At 35.2% G+C, this 22,018-nt stretch overlaps 1 protein-coding gene across 2 annotated transcripts in view; it reads right to left on the bottom strand.

Annotated features, from left to right (window-relative positions):
• Positions 1-19,300, bottom strand: part of LOC150106074 (uncharacterized) — a 51,826-nt gene extending 32,526 nt beyond the window's left edge. For both annotated transcript variants that reach the window (XM_090393825.1, XM_090393826.1), the window contains exons 1-4: positions 19,266-19,300; positions 19,100-19,138; positions 11,905-11,940; positions 9,476-9,514 (exon numbers count right to left, since the gene is read on the bottom strand). In XM_090393825.1, the coding sequence (XP_090249951.1) occupies positions 9,476-9,514; positions 11,905-11,940; positions 19,100-19,138; positions 19,266-19,289 (138 nt within the window). In that variant the 5' untranslated portion in view covers positions 19,290-19,300. The remainder of the gene's footprint in view (positions 1-9,475; positions 9,515-11,904; positions 11,941-19,099; positions 19,139-19,265) is intronic.
• Positions 19,301-22,018: the final 2,718 nt, after the last annotated feature.

Below are 22,018 nucleotides of genomic sequence, written 5' to 3'. Positions count from 1 at the left end.
CCGTTATTCTTTGAAAACTGTAATAAATGTTATTTGGTATTTGATATACTCGTAAACTATATTGCAAGACGACTTTGATTAAAAACAAACAATTTTGAATAGAGGCAGATGCGAAATGTGTTTTTGTGAGTTTCTTGAATATTCCCACATTTTTCATATGCAAAAACAGAATAAAATAAAATAAAATGCATCCTGAGAAATCATTTTAAAGAATGAGAATTAGAAGAGAATTTCAAGCAGATCTGATAATATGAAGCTGAGGAAAGAGTGGCCATATGAAATGTCTGAGCTGTTCTGGCTGCTTTGCGTTCGGTTGTTTAGACGCATAGAGATAATAAAGGCTATGTATGAGGCGATTTTATTATTATTATTATTATTATCATCATCATTATTATTATAGAAGAAAATACAAAGTTTCGATTTGCCAAAAATATTACGTTGATAAGAACTAAGGCCATATCGACAACAGCGCCATCACTCGGAGAAATCAATTATGTTTATTAGTAGTATTAGTAGGATCAGTTTTACAACATTCCATATATATCCACTGATTGAAACCATCTTAATAAATAAAATTATTGCATATTGCAGATTTATTGAGATAATGAGTATTTTCTGTGGCACGTGTTTTGATTTATAGCTACTAAATACTACTCGATTTTTTAAATTTATTAAATTAAAATGTTTCCATTTTTAAACGAATGAAACTTACTTAATAATAATAATAATAATAATAATAATAATAATAATAATAATAACATTTAAATATATTTTACAGTCACTTTCTATCGCAGCACTTAAAGTGTATTATTCTTTGTTCTACTTTTTATTTATTATTTATTTTTAAAGTGTATTTATTTATTACAAAATAAATTTTGTTATGCTTAATGCACATGGGTTCGCTGAAAATTTTCAACTGGTTAGTGCTGCCATCTCTTAAGAGATGCGTAAACCGTCATGTGCAATGTAATATAGATCAGTTTTGAAGAAATGATGAACGACACAATATATTTGTAAATTAATATGCTATGTTAACTGTCGTGTTAAATTATGGAAAAAATCACCAGAAAAAATGATTTTTCATATTATTGAAAAATAAGTTATTTTACATTGTTATTATAATTCGTAATTATTTTCAAACATTTTAAAGAACGATAAGACATTTAAGTTTATAAATAAACATTCTTAATCAGTAGATAATTTTTTTTTATTTATAAATAGTGTAATTATTAAGCACTATATTTAAGTTATTTTTATTGAATGTACATTAAGCACTATATTTAAGTTATTTTTATTGAATGTACATTAAACACTATATTGTATTCTTTTATTTAATATATATATTTAGTATTCAGTATTATTGAATATTATATTATATTATAGATAGAAAAATCAGAACTCCATGGTGAACGCAAGAAGTTAAGCACGCAGTCCTAGAAAAGAAGAAAGTGTGTCGAAAGTTTCTAGTAAGTAAGCAACTCGTCAAGACGTCTCAAGATAATATAGAGAAAATTGTAAGAGATTGGCTGTGTGAGAGTAGTAAATCGAAGTCAGAGGAATACTTTGATAAGAAAATACAAGATAAACATCAAGAGATTAATAAATATTTTGGAGGTGATTCAAAGAAAAGCTTAGGAACAGAGGAAATATTATTTTAAACTAAATTACAGATAAATTAAGATAAATTAAGAGGTTAAGAAGATTTATTAAACGAAAGAAGTACCACCAGAACAGTGTCAGAATATATTCAAGAGGAATACCATCAGTAGTACATATTAATACTTCAGGTAGAATAAGCTAATAAAGCCTGAAAGGTGGAAATGCAGCTGGAGTAGATGATAGTCTACCAGTAATGCTCAGATATGAAGATGTACAAGTTTTCCAGCTACAGGGGATAATTCAGGAGACTCGGCCAGAAGGTCGACTTTCGGATGAGTAAAGTAGAGCTTTCTGATCTATAAAAGAAAATAACACTGAATGCGATAATAGAATTAGAGAGGAATTTTCCTACTGAGTATTCAGGGTGATATTTATGCAAGCATATCTGAGAAAAAGGTAACAAATATTATGGAAGATATTTGTAGAAGACCAAGCTGAGTTCAGGTCAAATGGAGGTTCTCAAGATTTTCTCTTTATGACAAATAGCTCAGAAAGCATGGGAATATAACAAGCAACTATATTTAAGTTTTACAGATCTAAGCGGTATATTACATCGAATAATGCAATACATTATTGTGAGTCAGCAGTTGGAATTCAAAGAAATACAGGATTTGTATTTAGTACACATTATCTTCATTATTATTCATTATCTTTATGGATATATGAGTTAAAGGTGCCTCAGAATAATATGAATGTTAGAGAGCTTGACCAGTGATAGAATAATTTGGTGGATAATTGTTGGTAGGATATTGCTGATTGCAAACTTAATCGATTACTCTCGTCAAAGTATCGTGTACAACCCTTCAGGATACATATCAGGAAATTGTTAATGATGACGATGATAAAAATATAAATTATTATTAAAAATAATATTATTATTATTATTAAGAAGGACCTCCAGAGAACCAGGAAATCATCGAAGGAACTACATATCACGCGCACCAGCTGTCATACCAGGTCTTGAATTCATTCACAATGCTTGCACACACACACAACATCCAATGGCAGCCCATTCCAATCACGCACTACCCTCTGAGAGAAAAATCTAGCCCTCAAACCCTTCTTGGCGGCCTTCATTCTCAGCTTCCAACGATGCACTCTCATCCTTTCCCTATCCTCTATAAATTGAAAAATTCCATCAACTGAAATCCTGTATGACCCTTTCAGAAGTTTGTAAGTCTCAATCATATCTCCTCCTCTTTCTCCTGTTTGCTAGCGTCTGCAGTCTACAAACTCTCAATCTGTCTGCATAATCAGTATTCCACAATCCTGATATCATTTTTAACACTCACCTTTGCACTCTTTCCAATATATCAGAATCACAACGGAAACAGGAGACCAGACCTGCGCACAATAGTCGAAGTGAGGTCTGATCAAGGCCTTGTAAAGAGGCAAAATGACATCCTTATCTTTACATGTCAAAGTTCGTTTCAGTATTGCAATTATCCTCTGAGCAGTATCTGTAATATTTGCTATATGACCCTTGAACTGCAACTTCCTATAATCCATAGCCATTTTGTCATGCCCATTATTCCAGCATATACAAATCATTCTTCAAGTATTACATATCAACGACATTCCAGATACTGCTGCATATTTTTGCATCATAATAAAATAGCTCTAATCTTCGGTCAAAGCCTTCACAATTCCATTAATGTATAAACTGAATAACAGTGAGTCAAGGACTGGTACACCACTGGTTACCTTAAAAGCTTTTACTCCTCACCTATTTTTTATTGCATTGTTAGTAAAAAATTTCGTCTTGTTTTCCACTTGCTATTAATAGATACCCATTTCTAAGATCTTGGATTTCATTTTCGTCCGTGTTCATTTATTCCACTTATCTGCCATTTAATACCTTCAAAATCTTTTATTCAGGTCTAGCATCACCAATAAGAGTATCCTATCCAGCTATCTATGGAATTCATCTTGATTACCTTCGTATTATTTATGATTAATAACTGGTAGTAAATCTCAATATTTATTGACTGTATGAGAAGTAAATGCTTGTGCATAAATATTATTTTTTATAATAATATTGTTATAAAATATAATGAAAAATAATATTTTGTGTAACAATCTTGCAAAATATTTCAAAAGAATAAGAAATCTCCAAAAATATCTGCATATTTTGCCCTTTTCTGTATTAAATACCATTAAAAAGAATATATAATTCTCTTTATAGTTATTTTATGCTTATTCAAATTTGATTCGGCCTTAGGCCGTAGAGGACAAGAAGTTCAATAATCCTTTTTAGGACTTTCAGGTAACAAATGGCAATGCTGTAGCCAATGAAGTTTTAACTGAGGCTCGGCTATTGCCGTTACCCAGCCATGACTAGAGCTTTTTAGCTCAATAACATCTCATCCACACAGATTTTCTTCATTCAGATGACGGGATAAAGAGTCAAGGACTCAGTCCATCGCCCAGTTCTTTTAAGAACTTTAAGAACAAATTTGATTCTGAGTGAAAAGGAATCGTGAAGCTGTTAAGTACGGTTGTGGATGTTCTTCTCGGTAGAACGTGTTAATCAAATATGAGAAACTTTGGTTTATTTATAGTGTAGCAGCTAGATTAACTAGAAGAGACGTGATTAAAGTTATTATATTACAGATTATACTGTTTATAATGAAGAGCCAAAGGCTTCATAGGATTATACTGTATTTATATGAGAAACTTTGGTTTTGTAGTGTAGCAGCTAGATTAACTAGAAGAGACGTGATTAAAGTTATTAAATTACAGATTATACTGTATTTAAGAACAGCAGCAAAGGTAAGTGGACTGTAATTGCAACGAGGGCGATTCGTTAGGCCTAACAGCCGTTAGAATCGCCATTGTTAGCACATCGATTTCAGATCCATATATTTGCAGGAATTACTTGCGCTTATACGCAAATCATTAACAATGAATGTGTTAGATTTGGACGCCCTCACAATTTCTATGGATGAAGAGCCAGCTTATTCTTGTAAATAAACTTCAAAGAAAGTTTAAGCTCAAATAGCCATCAAATGATAGATCCTGATATCATTTGAGAGTCTATAATTATAGACTCTCTAGATAAAGGACTGGCATTCAGATTCATAAAGAAACTTCTTAAGAAATTTGAGCTTAAATGGCCCGGCTTCCTAAATATTTACTCTTTACCCGAGACTGATGAGGATCAAAATGAAGACGCTCCTCAAATGGAGGAAAAATTAAATCTAGTAATCTCGGAGTCTACTCATTCAGATCAAGAAGAGACGCACGCACGTAAAACTCTTGCCTCGGAGTCAGCAAACGAAAATGGCATGGATTAAGATGCCCCCAACACAGATTCCTCTGCCTCCACCAATGAAAAGGTGCCTCCAGTCATTCTTAGGGAAAACCAGAGATGGACAGCCTTAAGAACCACCATGGCCAACTATCCATAAACACATTTATAATTTTAAACAATTTTTAAAATTTTATCTAAAATAAAGTAGAAAATTAATGATGTAAAATAATTTCTGAAAAATTTCTAAAAACTGCCAGCGATACGAATTCAAACAGTTACCAAACAATGACATCAAGCAAACTTAAGAATATTGAAAATACATTAAAAACTACTGTAGGTTGTTGCCAACAATCGCTGAGTGGAGAGCATTGTAATTAGGTCAACTTTCAATCTTTATAATTGCTAGGTGTTTTGTTAATGTTCGACTGTAAACGGGTTTTCTAGTCTATCAAAAAAGAATAAATAATAATGCTGAAGGACAAATCAGCCATGCAGCTAATTTGCATTCATAAAAATAAGCTTCTCAAATAATCACTTTGGTCTTTTTTTTCATTCTATTATTAGTGCAAGGCTGAATAATGTTATTAGGCCTAGTTACAATGTTTGTCATTTAGTTTGAAGATACCCACCTACATAAAAAAAGAAAAATCGCGACATCTTCAAGAGGTGGTACCATCGAGAGACAAAGTGACAATAAAATATGCTATGAAACTTACGCCCATGCCAAGGGAATAGTAACATTTTTGTTTCAGACAGTGGAGGCGTTGAAAGTTCACAGACACTGTTGTTTACAATGAGGTCATTAATTAATGGGAAGGCTTGAATCTTGTCATGTCCCATTATTCCAAGTTGGTAGTGACGTGATCAAATTATACAGGTCCTAAGACCCACGACACGCTGGATTTAGAAACAAAGACTACAGCAAGTCATGCAGATTTTGTATGCAAATTTTTCATTCCGGTTATCTGTAAATAATCGTTCTCAAGTGGCGATAAGAATTACAAAGCTTTCAATAATTCATATCTCTTGGGTATCAAGAGAAATTGAAACTACAAGCGATAAATAAAGATAATATGAGAAAAATATCGTATATGTGTTAATATACCAAATCTTTTTTAATATATAAAAATAAGTATGTTAGCTGGTTTGTGTAGCATGTGGCCTTTTTTGAGAGTTCTTTCAAAACCGCCTCCGCAGCTTTGTTGCTTTCGAAATGGCGGCCTCTTAGTGGTTTCTTGAGCTGAGGAAACAGCCAGAAATCGCACGGTGCGAGATCAGGACTGTATGGAGGATGTGGTAGGATATGTGTTGTTCTGCAAAACGTCCACTACACAACCAGCAATATGTGGCCTTGCATTATCGTGGTGCAATAAGATGTCATTCTTCAGCAATGGACGCTTCCTTTTGACATGCTTGATGATAATCACTGCTGTGTTGATCATTATCTCTGTGATGGACGTTGAAAGTCTTCCCTCATGTTCAAGATCTTCCACATTTTGCCTTCCTTCCTTAAAAGTTTTATGACAGCGAAAAACACTTGCCGTCGAATTGCTTCATCGTGGAAAGCTTCGCGTATCATGTTAAAAGTGTCCGATGCCAATTTTTGCAAACGCACACAAAATTTAATCGTATAACGCTGTTCCAAGGATGCTTCCATTTCGAAGACTGGTCGCACCTCGTAGGTGCGCCGATGAGCACTTGCGTTTAGTCACGTGACACTCTGGCACATCATCCGGTATACGTCATCTATCAACTTCTTTTGTTAATACATACAGTAACGTTTCTTTATTCCACAGAAATTAATATTCTGATGAGTGGTTTTGCCACAGTAAAATTAGTCTTATTACTTATTGAACAGCCCACGTATATGGCAGAATGATTTTAAAGAATGCCAATGGTAGGGAGGTAACCGAATCAGTTGATATAGTAGAATTACTGAGTGAGCATGTTGCAAGAGTATATCATCCTGGTGGTGACATTGCAGAAATGGAAGAACCAATAGCTTATACGGGAATTGTGATGAATGAAGTGGAGGTGAATAGTCTATTACAAAACCTAAATGTCAATTCATCTGCGGGATTGGATGGTATACCAGCTCGTGTCGTACGAGAAGCGGCTAAAGAATTGTCAGTGCCTTTGATCATTTTGTTTAATTTGAGTCTCGGGTCTGGCTTGGTCCCAAGGGGGTGGAAAGAGGGGAAAATAGTTCCACTGCATAAAGGAGGTTCCAAGACTGCTGTTGAAAATTACCGGCCGATCAGCATATCAGGAATTGTTGTCAAGGTCTTGGAGAAAATAGTCAAGAGAAAATACAGGATTGGATAGATGAAAATGGGATACTGTATGGGGTACAACATGATTTTGTGAAGGGTAGATTATGCCTCAGTAAATTGCTCGCGTTTTATAACACAGTGACCGCTGAACTGGATAAGGGTAACGGGTTTACAGTGATTCTACTAGACCTTGCTAAGGCCTTTGACAGGATACCACATGGCATTCTAATCAGTAAACTGCAGCATATGGAGATGGATAGGAGGGTAGTTGATGGAGAGATATCAGAAAGTGGTTTATTCAGGAGTAGAGTCCAAAAGACGGCCTGTGGCTTGTGGTGTGCCGCAGGGTTCTGTTCTTGGACCACTACTTTTCAAGTTGTTCATTAACGATATAGGAAAGGATCTGAGAGTAAATGTTCACTTGTTTGCTGATGATGCAAAGTTTGGTAGAGCAATAGTGAGTGCACAGGATGTTAAAATTTTACAAGATGATTTGGATAGTTTGGAGGACTGGGCTAAGGAAAATGGATGTCAATTTAATGTGGCAAAGTGTAAGGTTTTGGGTTTTGGGGTGAAATGATTAGCAGCAGTATATCACATTGGTTGAACCATACTCTAGGAGATTGATGAGGCTAGGGATTTGGGAGTGTTGGTGGATAGGGAGTTGAAGTTTAGGGGGCACATTGCAAATGTGGCTAAATCAGCTCATCAAATCACTTGGTTGCTGAAAAATACTTTAACAAGTAGAGACAAATAGGTTATTGTTCCTCTGTACCGAGCCTTGATAAGACCCCATCTGGACAACTGTGCCCAGATATGGGCGCCAGGGTTTCTTCTCGGTGGGGAGGAGGTGGAGAGGATCCAGAGACGGGTGACCAAGATAATAGCATGGCTATGGAATGAACCTTATGAGAACAGGTTGAAGATTTGTGGGCTGCAGAAACTGGTTGATAGGCGAAAAAAGTGGTGATATGATTGAGACATTCAAATTACTGAAGAGTTTCTATAAGATTAATTCAGAAGATATTTTTGAGAATAGGACTGGTAGTGGGAGGACTAGGGGCCATCCTTGGAAGCTTGGTAAGAGTGTGGTTAGCAAGGGTGTTAGAGCTAGGTTTTTTAATTGGAGAGTGGTAAATGAGTGGAATAAGCTGCCAGTCTGTTGTGGGTGCATTGACTGTAAATGAGTTCAAGGCAAGGTATGTTAGATACCGTGTGAATGTTGAATAGTTGTTCTTGACATGATGTTGGGCCTCCCTCGATGAGTCTAAAGACTCCTTGGAGTTGCCAATAATAATAATAATAAAAGTCTTCCAGTCCCGTGCATCTCTCTCTCTCTCTCTCTCTCTCTCTCTAACTGTACTCAAACATTGTGCTCAAGAATCTTTTTTGCTTAACTGGTACTTATCCCAATGCGTGGAAGAATGCATATATCTAATGATATCAAAAAACAAGGGGACAAACGTTTGCCGTCCGTTCGCCATAATCTCAATCTCTTTACAATAGTGGAGAAAGTCATCAACAATCAACTTTTCCACTAACTGGAGGCCTTCCAATTAATCAACGGCCACTAGTGCGAATTCTGCCGTTTTTAGACACACGGTACCAGCAACAGTGATAACGCATTTACTTGTTGCAGTCTATTTTTAAGTGTAAACAACTCCGAATTACCAAATTTAGTTTTCCCACAACCCTTAGAATTAACATATGTAGTCTTTCTGTTTCCACTTGTTCTTTCACACACACACACACACACACACACACCTCGTCTGCTGTCTCCCTACCATTTCGTCTCGAATATCGTTCTTAACCATGTAATAAAATTTTGATAGATTATTTTGGAAACATTGCACTACTCATTATTGTAAAACACAACTAAAACATGCATGTCAAGCACATATAAACATCGTCTGCGAATTGTAAATGGTTTATACGTTTTGGCATATACGTAGCAAACATCTGCTATTTGGACGAAAGTACAGATTTTCGCGCAACTTCAAGTTTCGCTGGAAGTGTTGTCGCTTAAACCCCGTAAATATGGAGACCCTCCTGTATATTAAATTCATAAGATGGTGCAGTACGAATCTGCCAGTATGGATCTAACAGCTGTTGTATTCATAACACACTAAATAAAAAAAAAATTAATAAAGTTAGAAATTTTACTAAACTATCGACAATCACGAAGGAGCTACCTCTTCACATCTCTGTGGGGATAAAAAAGATACAAACAATTTATTTTTATTTTATTGTACTTAATAAACTATGGCTGTTAAATGAAGTATGCACTGACCTGAGAATGTCCTCTAATTAATCGGGGATCAATTTCTGGCTAAATGAAAATAAATAAACAGTAAGTAGATAAAGCTCACTCTCTTGAAAAAATGATCATGATAATTTATTAATAATTGTAATCGCGACATTTTCAACAGAAGATGATAAAAAGAAAAAGAAATTAAATTCAGCTCGTACGATACCTAAATTCATTACTGGAGTTTCATTTGTACACTATTTTCATTCATTTGTTTCAGTCAGGAACAATTTGTTAATAATTTGTCGAAGAAGGGCTGCAGCATGGCATCCTATGACATCCTGTCATTGGACGCCGTTATAGGAAACTCCGTCAGTTCCCTGCTTGCAGCCATTTTACCCAGACACAGTTGCACTAATTCGTGAGAATCATATATTCCTTCAATTGATAACGGCTAAATCACGTGACTCGTTACATGGCACGACGCACTTTGCCAATGGGGGTTTCCAGTTCACTTCTCTACAAGCAGTGTTATTTCCATGAGTCGTCATCTGCCATATACATCAAAAACATTAAATTAAGTAATTTAATGGACCATTTTAGGAAAAGGGGTTAACTATGTTTGCATAATTTTATTCCATGTTTTCTTAATACCATCGAAGATAACTCTTGAGTACCTTGTTTTGGTGGTGAAAGGCTCCTAACTAACCGCGATAACAAATTATCTGACGAAATTCTTTTTTCATATTAAAAAAAAAAAGATTAAGAAACTATATAATGGAATAAATGACTTTTGAAGCATATGTCGAACACATAAAATAAGTGTTAAAGGTAATGATTTACCTAATAAATTATACATAATCTAATAATTATGTATCGAATAATTAATGGAATCTAATATAATTATACATCATATAAGTTTATGCGAAATAATTTTTGTATCTGATAATTATATATCTAACAATTTACATAATGTAATAATTCTAGATATATAGACAGGAAATTCTACCCTCACTTCCTTCGTAAGTATGCATCTGCTAGAAACTAGGATGGGAATCGCCCTTGATTACGATATGCATTTATGTATATTCTCGTAAAATTTGCCTGGTAATTTGAATCATCGTATGCTGTAAATCTGTCTTGTATTTGTCTCATGCTTTAATATTAATAAGTCGTACTATAATTTTATACAATGTAGTTATTTTTCTAATATTTCATTGATCTTATGCTTTCATTTATCTGTTGCATTTATATGTTACATTAATAAACTCAATTCTGAATTCATTTAATTGTTTCGTCAACGCGCGCCATCTAGGGATCATACTAATCTTGCAGCGATGATGAATGAAGCGGTAGAGAAGCAACCGATGTAAAAAACAAGAGAACCGTTTATTTAAATTAAGGAGATATTAAATCCCACATTGTTTCAAAACCGAATAAGAAATTCAAAGATCGGAATCAAAGAGTTTCATGCCGAATATAGTAAACTATAAAAGTATCCGCGGATACTAGCGTAAGCCAAAGCATGTAGTACAAACTAGGGCATCTCGTAGCAAGCAAAGGTGGGGAAAGTTCTGATCGTTATTCTTAGTATTTTCCATAATATAAAACCCATCTCCTAGGAGATGTATGATGTTATACATTATGGTGGAAAGTCACTACCCAGACCGGTTTCGACGTTTCTATAGATGAAGCGGGCTCTAAAAATAAGACGATCCCGAAAGCTCGCCCAACTCAGTGTTGTTTCACTCAGTGACAGGCTCACCCCTTCACCGAGAAGAACTTCTCAGCATTGGCTCCACCCACTGGCAAGCTCACCCAACCACCAATTAGAGCCATAATCTCAGCGGTGGCCCCACTCACTCAGAAACAGGCAAAAACCTATCCCCAGGCAGAGCCTCTCAGAGCCAGTCCCCCACCGGTTTCAAATCCCTCTTTGGGGGTCTCATCAGTGAGTAGCTAGACCAAATTAATACTGAAGGTATAGAGAAAAGAACTTATATACTTTGCTATACGCGTTGTCAAAAAGGTGCACCTATTAAATTACTTAAATATAAAGAGCCAATAGGCTTCACTCTCGAGTAACCCTAGGCTTCACTCAGGGTAGTGACCTCCCACCATAATGTATAACATCATACATCTCCTAGGAGATGTGTTTTACATTATGGGAAATACTAAGAATAGTAATCAGAGCTTAAGCCACCTCTGCTACGAGTTGCCCTAGTTTGTACTACGTGGTTTAGCTTACGCTAGTCCGCCAATACTTTTATAGTTTACTATATTCAGTGAAACTCTTTGATTCCGATCTTTGAGTTTCTTATTCGGTTTTGAAACAATGTGGAATTTAATATCCCCTTAATTTAAATAATGTTACATCGCCGAAGCGAAGCCTATTGGCTCTTTATATTTAAGAGAACAGTTTTGTTTTTTAATTTAACGATTTAATAAACTAAAATGAGGTATGCACTGACCTGAAGAATCCTTTTACAGAAGTAGGGTTCATCGGCCTAAATGAAAATAAATTATTTGTAACCTATATTAACTTTAAAACAACTAAAGTAACAAAATAATTCCATCAGTATCATAATAATTTTATCTCAAATGATTCTAAATAACGTGCAGAAAGTAAGAAAGAGAGAAAATGTAGTGTTTTCAATCGAACGCACGTTGTAGTGTCTTTAATTCAAAGAAAATTATCTCCTATATATATTCACAAATATAATATCCTAAGGTTGTAATTCGCGTTAGCACTAACCGAATGTGAATGCAATATTAAGAATTGAAACATATTCAAAAGCCTACAAATTATGTTTGATAGTTTGCAAAGAGGGAATTCTCTGGAGTTTATGATTTTAGGACAGTTCAGAAACAGTCGCTTTGTCTGATTCGAACTATGTCTTAATACCATCTATGCGTCCCCTTCCGTACACATACAGTTTAAATTCTTCGAGTTGGAGATAATATTTGATATGATCTCCAATTAGGACTTAAACTGGAGTGTGATCTCCAACAGTCCAGTTGGATAACACTGCAACCAAACTCCCAATTTTGAGAGTTTTGCTAACCTATCAGAATGCTATCCGATTACCAACCGAATATTTCTGCTCAATTCAATCTCCCCGATTAAACACAATACAAAATCACCATAGTATTGATAATGTCTGAGTTTCGCAATCTTTTATACAACTTCTCTTTTTCATAACATATTAATATATACCAAATTTTAAATATACGAGAATAAGGAAGAGGAAAACAAAAAGTAGAATATATTCCAGATATATATGATTTATTTATAACAACATCAACAATAGTAATAATAATTATTATATTTTATTTTTATTTTATTAATTATTTATATATTTGTTTATTTATTTATTTTTACTATAAAGTACAGGTTCTTTCATTATCGCCTTTAGATTCAAATTAGTAGGTCGTAAGCAGTAGAATACCATAGTCGTAAAAGAAACCGAGTTTTCGATAATATTGAGTATAACGAGATTTACAGCAGATTGAAATTTGAATATTGATGGTCCTTGAATTAAGCAAAAGGACTTAATTTTACAAAGAGGAACTAATTGCGATACTGATAAAAGACAACAATTTCTGAAGAAATAATAATAATATCTTACGATCACGAATCATAATAATATATTATGATTAAAATATTTTCATGTAGGATAGATAGGACAGGAGAGGAGGGAGCGTGCTGCTAATGATATCGGATGACTTAAATCCAGTTAGTGTTGAGACCTATGATTGCAGTAACTACTACTACTAGTATTTCATACGGCATTGAGTTTTAAACCATCTGGTGTGAGGTGGAACCGAATATGATCAATTACATAGTGGGGTGTTGTTACTGACCTAGTGAATCGGTTGTTAGTGATGAAGAAATGCATCACCAAATAGACAAAATGGGCGCGAAAAGAGTAATCATAATGGGAAACTTTAATTATCCAAATATTGATCCGGTAGAAGTATAATCTCATGAGAAGAAAGAAAATGGATTTATTCAGCTGTTACGGGTCAGCTTCCTCAGGCAGCATGTGACAGAAAGAACTCGAGGTCAAAGAGGATTAGATTCTATTATAGTGTAAGAGGGCGTTTCATTTTAAAGACGTAACTATTCTACATCCGGTTGATGACTGTAATCAGGCTGCACTCACTTGGCAAGTGACTAAGTTTATGAATGTTCCATTTAGGAAAGGTTACTTGTTGAACTACAAAGCAGGAAATTATGAACATCGGAGGAGTATACTGAGTTCAGTGGAATGGAATCGGTTAATGGATGGGAAGAATACCAACAGTGCATGGGAAGCATTTAAACAACACTTAAATGATGCGATATCAGAATGTGTCCCGAGAGTTCGAAGAATAAATAGAGTAGGAGTAAAACGGATGTGTAATCATATTAAGCAATAGATTCATTAGAAAGGATAATGTGGAAGGAATACCGTGTGCATAAGAATGATGTCCGTTATGAAAATTATAAGCAGCTGGCTAGAATAGTTACCACTGCTGTACAGAATGCAAAGTCTGAATATGAAAAGAAACTGGCTCTGCGTGCTAAACAGAACCTACAAGAATTCTATCGTAATGCTGCATCTAAAAGAAAGAATGAATATGAAAGAATAACTCTTCTGAATGATGGCGTCAGTGTTACAGATGCGGAAGAGGTTATTCATCTAATGATTGTCCATTTTGTTAAAAACTTTCAACCTGGTGTACTCGACAATCAGCTCACTGCTACCTCTTCACTGGATGAAGAAATTCAGGTGAATAAGGACGAGATTACAGCTGTTGCAGAAGCTGAATAAGAATTCAGCAATAGGACCTGATGGGATATCAGCATGTGTGCTAAAAGAGTGTTCAGTTCAAGCCTTAAGTGCCAAAACGTGGTAAGAGTTTGCAAAATTTAAGGTAATCAGTGGTGTACCGCAAGGATAAGAGCTTGGTACCCTGCTATTCAATCTGTACATTAAGGATATTACGAAGATTTTGACACATACAGCTTTTGCTGATGATGGAAATATATAGATTGAGTAATCAGGAATTATTTGAATAGGGTGGAACTGTGAAAATGGACGCCGTTTCAATATTAGCATATGTAAAATCATTCACTTTGGCTTGATTAGATAGCCAATGTCATATTACATTAGTGGGATTATGTTAGAAGAATCTGATGAGGCTAGGACCTTGGAGTGTTAGTAGATAGGAAGTTAAAGCTCAGGAGCCATGTGGCAAAGATTGGAAATACAACTCAAAAGATAATTGGAATGCTGAAACGAATGTTCACATGTAAAGATAAGGATGTCATTTGGCTCTTTATAAGGCCTCGATAAGACCTCATTTGGACTATTGCGCACAGGTCTGGTCTCCTGTTTTCCGTTGTGAGTCTGATACAATGGAAAGAGTGCAAAGAAGAGTGTTAAAAATATCAGGATTATGGAATACTGATTATGAAGGCAGATTGAGAATTTGTAGTCAGCGGACAATAGCAAACAGGAGAAAGAGCGGTGGGCTGATTGTGACTTACAAACTTATGGAAGGGTCATATAAGATTCCAGATGATGGAATGTTTTATTTTATTGAGCGTGCGGAAGGACAAGAGGGCATCGTTGGAAGCTGAGAAAAATATCGCTAAGAAGGGAGTGAGATCTAACGTTTTCTCGTATAGTGTGGTGGGTGATCGAAATGGATTGTCATTGGATGTTTTGTATGCTAGCAGTGTGAATGAATTCAAGACAAGTACAATAGATGGTGCTTTTAGAATGTGGCCTGCCTCAATGAGTTCCTGACACCCTGGAGGTATCTCTTATTATTGAGTTCCTTTATCGAGATAGATGGTGCTTTTAGAATGTGGCTTACCTCAATGAGTTCCTGATACCCTGGAGGTATCTCTTATTATTGAGTTCCTTTATCGAGGTCGAAAACTCATCGTGGAAGAGTCAAGCTAACCACAGAATATTAATCAGACCTCTGCTTGAATTAATTGACAAACAATGCATTACAATTGACACTTGTAATGCATTACAATTATCCACCAGTCATCAAGAAAACAATTTGTTCCTCTCCCGCTTGTTAATCGCACTCTTACTAAATTTCCAGGATGACAAGCTGACTATTTGTTCGCCACCTGTAGCCACTTTCTTGAATCTTTCCTCTGCTTGAATTCTATAACATCATCTTAGTAACTTAAATACTTATATGATATCACCTGATTAAGATCTATCAAAGAAATATTGCAACCCACAAACTCTCTGTCTATATTCATTAAGTGTATTTCACACTCTTCACCAACTTAGTCACTCGACTCTCAATATTTTCCACCATTCTTTCATCACCAAGAAATCTACTCGACCAGAGCTTAGCACGGTGATTTAGATGCAGACTTATCAAGAAATTATAAAGAGAAAGGATAACTTCTTTTACTCAGCGTGGTAGCATCTTCCAAGTAATCGTATCAGCTATCTTGGACACCATAGCAATATGTAAACCGAATTTCAGCTCTCTATCTACCAACAAGGACGAGACAAGGACCCAAAGTCCTTGTCTTCATCAATTTTCTGTAGTATAGTTCACTCAACATGATACACTGTAATCCTTCCAAAATGAAATGCTTGACAAATTTCTATTTTAAAGTGATATCAGTTATATATTGTCCATGCTATCAACTTATTTAAATCATTTAGTTCTCTACATCAGCTTGATTAACTATTACACTACGCAGCTTTGCATCATAAATAAACAACTGAATATCTCCTTTCAAATCATTTCCTATATCATTTATGTAACAATTTAAACAATGATGTCCAAGCACAGAGCTTTTTTGGCACACTACTCTCGCGCTCTCGTACTTTGTCCCTCTATACAATACCTTTTGGTATCTGACCATCAGCAGCTCTCGCATCCGTATCACCAGCTTCATATCCATCCTCCTTTTTGAAAATTTACGTGCGAGTATTCCATGAGGTATTCAATCAAATCTCTTATCAAAATCCAGCCGTATCACTGTGTAGCCATTCTCTCAGCTGTCACTCTATTATATGAAGTTAATAATTACTAAGGCAATCCGACAGTTAAGAAAACAATGCTACATTGAATAATCGTATGCGCACACATTACTGAAATCTGTTTTTCAGCAACGTTTTCAGAACCTTTACCACCACTCTGAGATACAGATTGTGCTCTAATATGACTTAGATCCTGATTAATGAATCATAGCAATTATTTTGCCTCCCTTTCACTCCACTGTAACCTCACCAGACTGAGACTTTTAAACTTATTCAGAGGCCCTGTCAATTCCTTTGTACTTTCTCGCAATATGCAAGCTAATACACATCCAAACCCAGAGTGGTTTGGATGGGTATTACGATTCTGCAACATTCTAAGTACCTTTTATTCATGAACACAATTCTAATCAGTTCTTGCTACATCACAGATAGGAATGTCTTCACTAGTGTGAGGACATTCCTATCTCTACTACAGCTTTCTCTGTCGCGTTTATCATCAGAACCCACTAAGTTATCCTTCCGAGACATTATTTCTTTTACTTGCCACATAACTAAAGAATTCGTTGGAATTTCTTTTGACTTGCTTGGCTAAGGTCTTCTCATAATCTCGCTGTATTTCCATACTATACTGGTCATCTTCTTGCCTCAGCTTTGAACTTCTCATGTGCTGGCTGATTACTTATTTCCTTAGAAAACTCTGCAGAATATTTTATTTATTTATTTATTGCATTTCCTCCTTAATAATACTATTCATCCATTCAATGCTTACTTGATTCATCCTACTGACCGTGGAAATAAATATGAATAGTGTTTCCTAGAAATACTCCTTGACTGTTCCGATGCACTACTAACATACTTCCCCCTCCAATTGTTATGCTATAGAATACCTGCAAGCTGCTTCATAAAATTGTTATAATTACCTGCCCTGTAGTAGTAATTCATATACACTTTCGTGACCGGTATCAATACCCTGTTTCACGAAAAAAAAACTCTAATTTTGCAACCTCCAAAGCGAAGATTGTGTGATTACACGCACCAATCAAAGGCAGTGTGGCTATCTAATTTGACTGATCTTCTGATCATATGACTAATTAATGACTCGTTACATTAGTATCCTCCATGACATACAGTTTCAAGTAATTCTCTTGTATAAGATGTATAAATTGCATTTTCTTCTTGACATTATTTTTCCGCGTTCCAGTCTATGTCTTGTAGTTAAAATCTCCTATGATAATTATCGGAACGGCAGGCATTGCCCTAATTGATAGTAAGTGTCTTCTAAATGACCCTTGCACTCCCTGGCCTATAGCAGCAACCATCTGTATATTTTGTCTTGTTGACCATTATTTCTCACTAGATTACCTCAACTGAACTACTATTCATAAATCTATCTTCTTGATTTGCTATTCTTTTGGGATGTAGTGCTTCACATATCATTCGTAATACTTCTTCTCTCTCCTATATTCTTTATCCTCCATGAACTTCCAGGCCTTGTTGGCCAATGCAATCAATTCCTTTGCCAGATAGATAGAGAACGAAAGATAACTTACCTGGCACTTTCTTGTAGCATTAAGACCGTAGAATTACTATCTGAGTGTAATTTTACGGTCGCCATTTAGCAATGTTGTGAACCTGAGTTTATCGAGAAAACCTACTAAAGTGCCAACAAACTAAATTTGAACAGGCAAAATAAAATATTTCTAGAAAGGCAACTTTTCTTTCTAGGGAGAAAATATTTCGTCCTTGAAAAATTTCTCAGGAGGATACTATAATGTAGTCTATAACTGTCTTCAGCAAGATGGTTTTATTATCATTATTATTACACTGCTATGGAGAAAGGGCTATCTAACCCCGTGGAAGTGGCCTCTGCACCCAAAATGTGCAAACTCTGCCCGAAGAAAGAAAGCCATTCTTTCTCTTTCTCCGATAATTTCGAGATAGTCCATTTGGGTCAATGGAATACAGAGTGTTTTTCCTGTAACGTAGGATTTTCTTCAGTAAAATCGACTGTAGAAGCAACACCAATTCAGAAAATAACTATATCGTGTCAGGGTTTTACACCAAGAAATGATGGCACTATCCACCGTCTCTTCACCTGATGCTGTTTAGAATTACTGATAGCTTTGGGAAAGCTATTTTTGATTGACTTCCGTTGGAAACTAAACTGCTTCCTCGATCTCCAAAAATTAGACCGGGTTAAACGGCCTCATCTACTCTCTGTAAGAGAATAAAAGGAGTTATTGGACTATTTTATACTTTCGTTGAAGCCAAAGATCATCTCGGTCTACCAAAGATAATTTCTACCTTCTTTGAACAGCAGCAGCTATTTTTGAACAATATATTAAATAAAAAAAATATTAAGTGTTTAACACCTCATCTCTGAAAAACGACAGTGGAAATAACAGGAAGTGGAATGGCATTGCAAGTCTCAATTTAAAATACAACGTGGCGGCAGTTTCCAACATATTATTATCTTCTCATTTTCATCAATACCCTGCTTCACGAAATCATACAAATTTTCCGAATTTCAGAGTGGCATCAGGTTCACAAGTGAGTTCTAAAATGGTGTAATTGTTCCCATTGGAGGTATAAAACAAGCAAAGAAAATTTACTTTTATTTTAATTTAGTAAAGTAAAGCAAGAACACACTGACCTTAGTATATACTTTTCGACTCATGGGCTGCTGTTTTTCCTAAATGAAAATAAATTCTCTTTAAAGATAATTAGATAAAAACAAAAAAAATAATTATGTTAGTAATAAATATGATATGATAATTTTAATATTTTAATTTAATAAAGTAAAGCAAGAACACACTGACCTTAGTATATACTTTTCGACTCATGGGCTGCTGTTTTTCCTAAATGAAAATAAATTCTCTTTAAAGATAATTAGATAAAAACAAAAAAAATAATTATGTTAGTAATAAATATGATATGATAAGTTGACATTAAGGATTTTTTGAATAATCCTCAATTTCAAGCTAACCATTAATTGCATTTTCATTAGGATTAAATATTTACTTGGGTATTGCTGTACACTTGGTAATGTACAGGGCTGTGAGATGGAAATATATAGGCAAATTGACCTGGTAATAACACAATAATGATCACTATGGCTGATATCAATTATTAAATATAGATTGGAATAAACAAATAGCATATAGGAGTAAAGATAATGAATTTTTGGATCAAGGGTCTTGGATTTGATCATGTGATCAGATGATATTCTTATAATGTGTCAAATAATCCTCCTTTTGGTGAACAAGATCATGTGATGATCAACTGCATGATGGTCAAACATACGAAGACCTTTGTAATAAATAGATGTATACGGAACTATAAGGCTTGTGATTATCTCAGGAGATGATCAGATAGTGCAATACTTCTGTTACTCTTTTGCCTAATTCCTCGTTCGACGAGGAACAGGAAGGAAGATACATCATTGCTGAATGAACTTTACTCAAAGAACTACGGGTAGTGATATTTTCTAAAGATATTCCAAAGATCAGGAATGTGAAACTAATGAATAAAGAGGTAATCCATGCAATTTCAGGGAAGTTATGGAGCAGTCCAGGAAAAAGATTCTGCATTCGTTTGACAACAATATTTTCTTTGTACGCAAGAGTTTACTAAAGGAAGATGGTGATTTAACATTCTGCTTACAATAAGGTGACAAATGGCTCTTGTTAATAGCAACCCATATACGGTGCAATATTTAGATTTTTTAAAGGATTTTGATAGAATGCTCACATACAAACTGTAATTATTCTAGAAGGACTGGAGGCGGATTAAGATAATTGCAATGCTGAAACGAATGTTCACTTGTAAAGATAAGATGTTATTTTGCTCTTTACAAGGCCTTGATAAGACCTCACTTGGACTATTGTGCGCAGGTCTGGTCTCCTGGTTTCCGTTGTGATTCTCATATATTGGAGAGAGTACAAGTCGAGTGCTAAAAATGATATCAGGATTGCGGAATGCTTATTATGAAGACAGATTGAGAATTTGTAGACTGAAGACACTAACAAGCAGAAGAAAGACGGGTGATATGATTGAGAAGACATATGAAAGGGTCACAAATTTCAATTGCTGGAATTTTTCAATTTATGGAGGGTGGGGTAAGAACGAGAGGACATGCTAGGAAGCTGAGAATGAGGGCCACTGAGAAGGGTATGAGGGATAGATTTATCTCTCGGAGGGTGGAGCGTGATTGGAATGAATTGCCTTTGGATGTTGTGAGTGCAAGCAGTGTGAATGAATTCAAGATTAAGTATGATAGCTGGTGTGTGCCCTCTCTCGATGAGTCTCTGACTCCCTGGATGTCTCTCTTAATAATAATAATAATAATAATAATAATAATAATAATAATAATAATAATAATAATAATAGATTAGTGCCTTTGATAAGAGTTGCCTACCTGATGGGTAGTTGCAATTTCTGTATGGAGGTGCGATACTCCAGAAGAGGAAAGTTAGTAGCAGTTTTCTGCAAGAGTCTGTTTTGGGGCCTTTGCTGTTTAAATTGTATGCAAATGATATCGGAAGAGATTTGAATTCTTATCTGCAATTGTTTCCAGATAATGCCAAGTTAGGAAGAAGTAAAGTGGAATTAAGATTGTTATGGTTTCATTGTATAAGGTTTTGATTAGGCCACATACAGATTTGTACACTTGGATATCAAACTGATAATGGGATATTGGAAAAGGTACGAAAACGATTGACAAAAATGCTTGCTGGTCACTGCAGTGTTCAGTAAGAAGACAGATGAAGTGCAAATTACAGAGACTTGTTGAAAGGGGGAGAACACGGGATGTGACCGATACATAAATTAATAAGCGGCTATTACTAGTTTAATGTGAAAGCTCTATAAGGACGTTGGGTGCATGGTGATAAGGAGGATTTTTGAATGGAGATTGCTGGGTAGCTGGAATGCATGGTTTGAGAGTGTTTCAATGCGTAATCTCTGAAAATGATTATGAAAATGATTAACTGCAAACCCCACTTGAAATCTGTCTCTTCCGATATCATTAGCATATAAGATAAACAGCAACGGCTCCAAAACAGACCCTTGCAGCAAACCGCTACTAATTTAACTCTTCTGGATATTCTCTCCTCCATACAAAAATTGCAACTACCCATCAGACAGGCAATCTCTTATCAAAGGCAAAAATATATTAATAATAATAATAATAATAATAATAATAATAATAATAGGCATACAGTTTATCAGTAGCGACGCTGCTCGATGAGTAGTGTCGGATTCACTTGTTACGTGCAGTGACAGAACGTGATAATTCCGACACTGCGTTAGACCGCAATGCATTTGTTTCGTAATCTAAAGCGATAATCGAACAATTGCAATTATTAACTATTCGATCAATGTCGAAACATAAGCTGGAACCTTTAACACGTTGTATTGCATTTATATAATTGTAAGCATTATTATTTATAAAAACAAACAAAATTTCATTTTTTCGTTTTTTTCCCTTCGGGGTGCTTCAGTGTCGTAATGCTTATATACAAGCCACCACTGGTATATAATAAAGATAATATTATAATAATTAAGGAAATAT

Source organism: Typopeltis vanoorti, chromosome 6 (genome assembly GCF_054136105.1).
Source record: "Typopeltis vanoorti isolate ZY-2024b chromosome 6, IOZ_Tvanoo_1.0, whole genome shotgun sequence".
NCBI lineage: Eukaryota > Metazoa > Arthropoda > Arachnida > Uropygi > Thelyphonidae > Typopeltis > Typopeltis vanoorti.
Note: the sequence above shows the minus strand (reverse complement) of the source record. Positions and strands in the feature narration are given on the sequence as shown.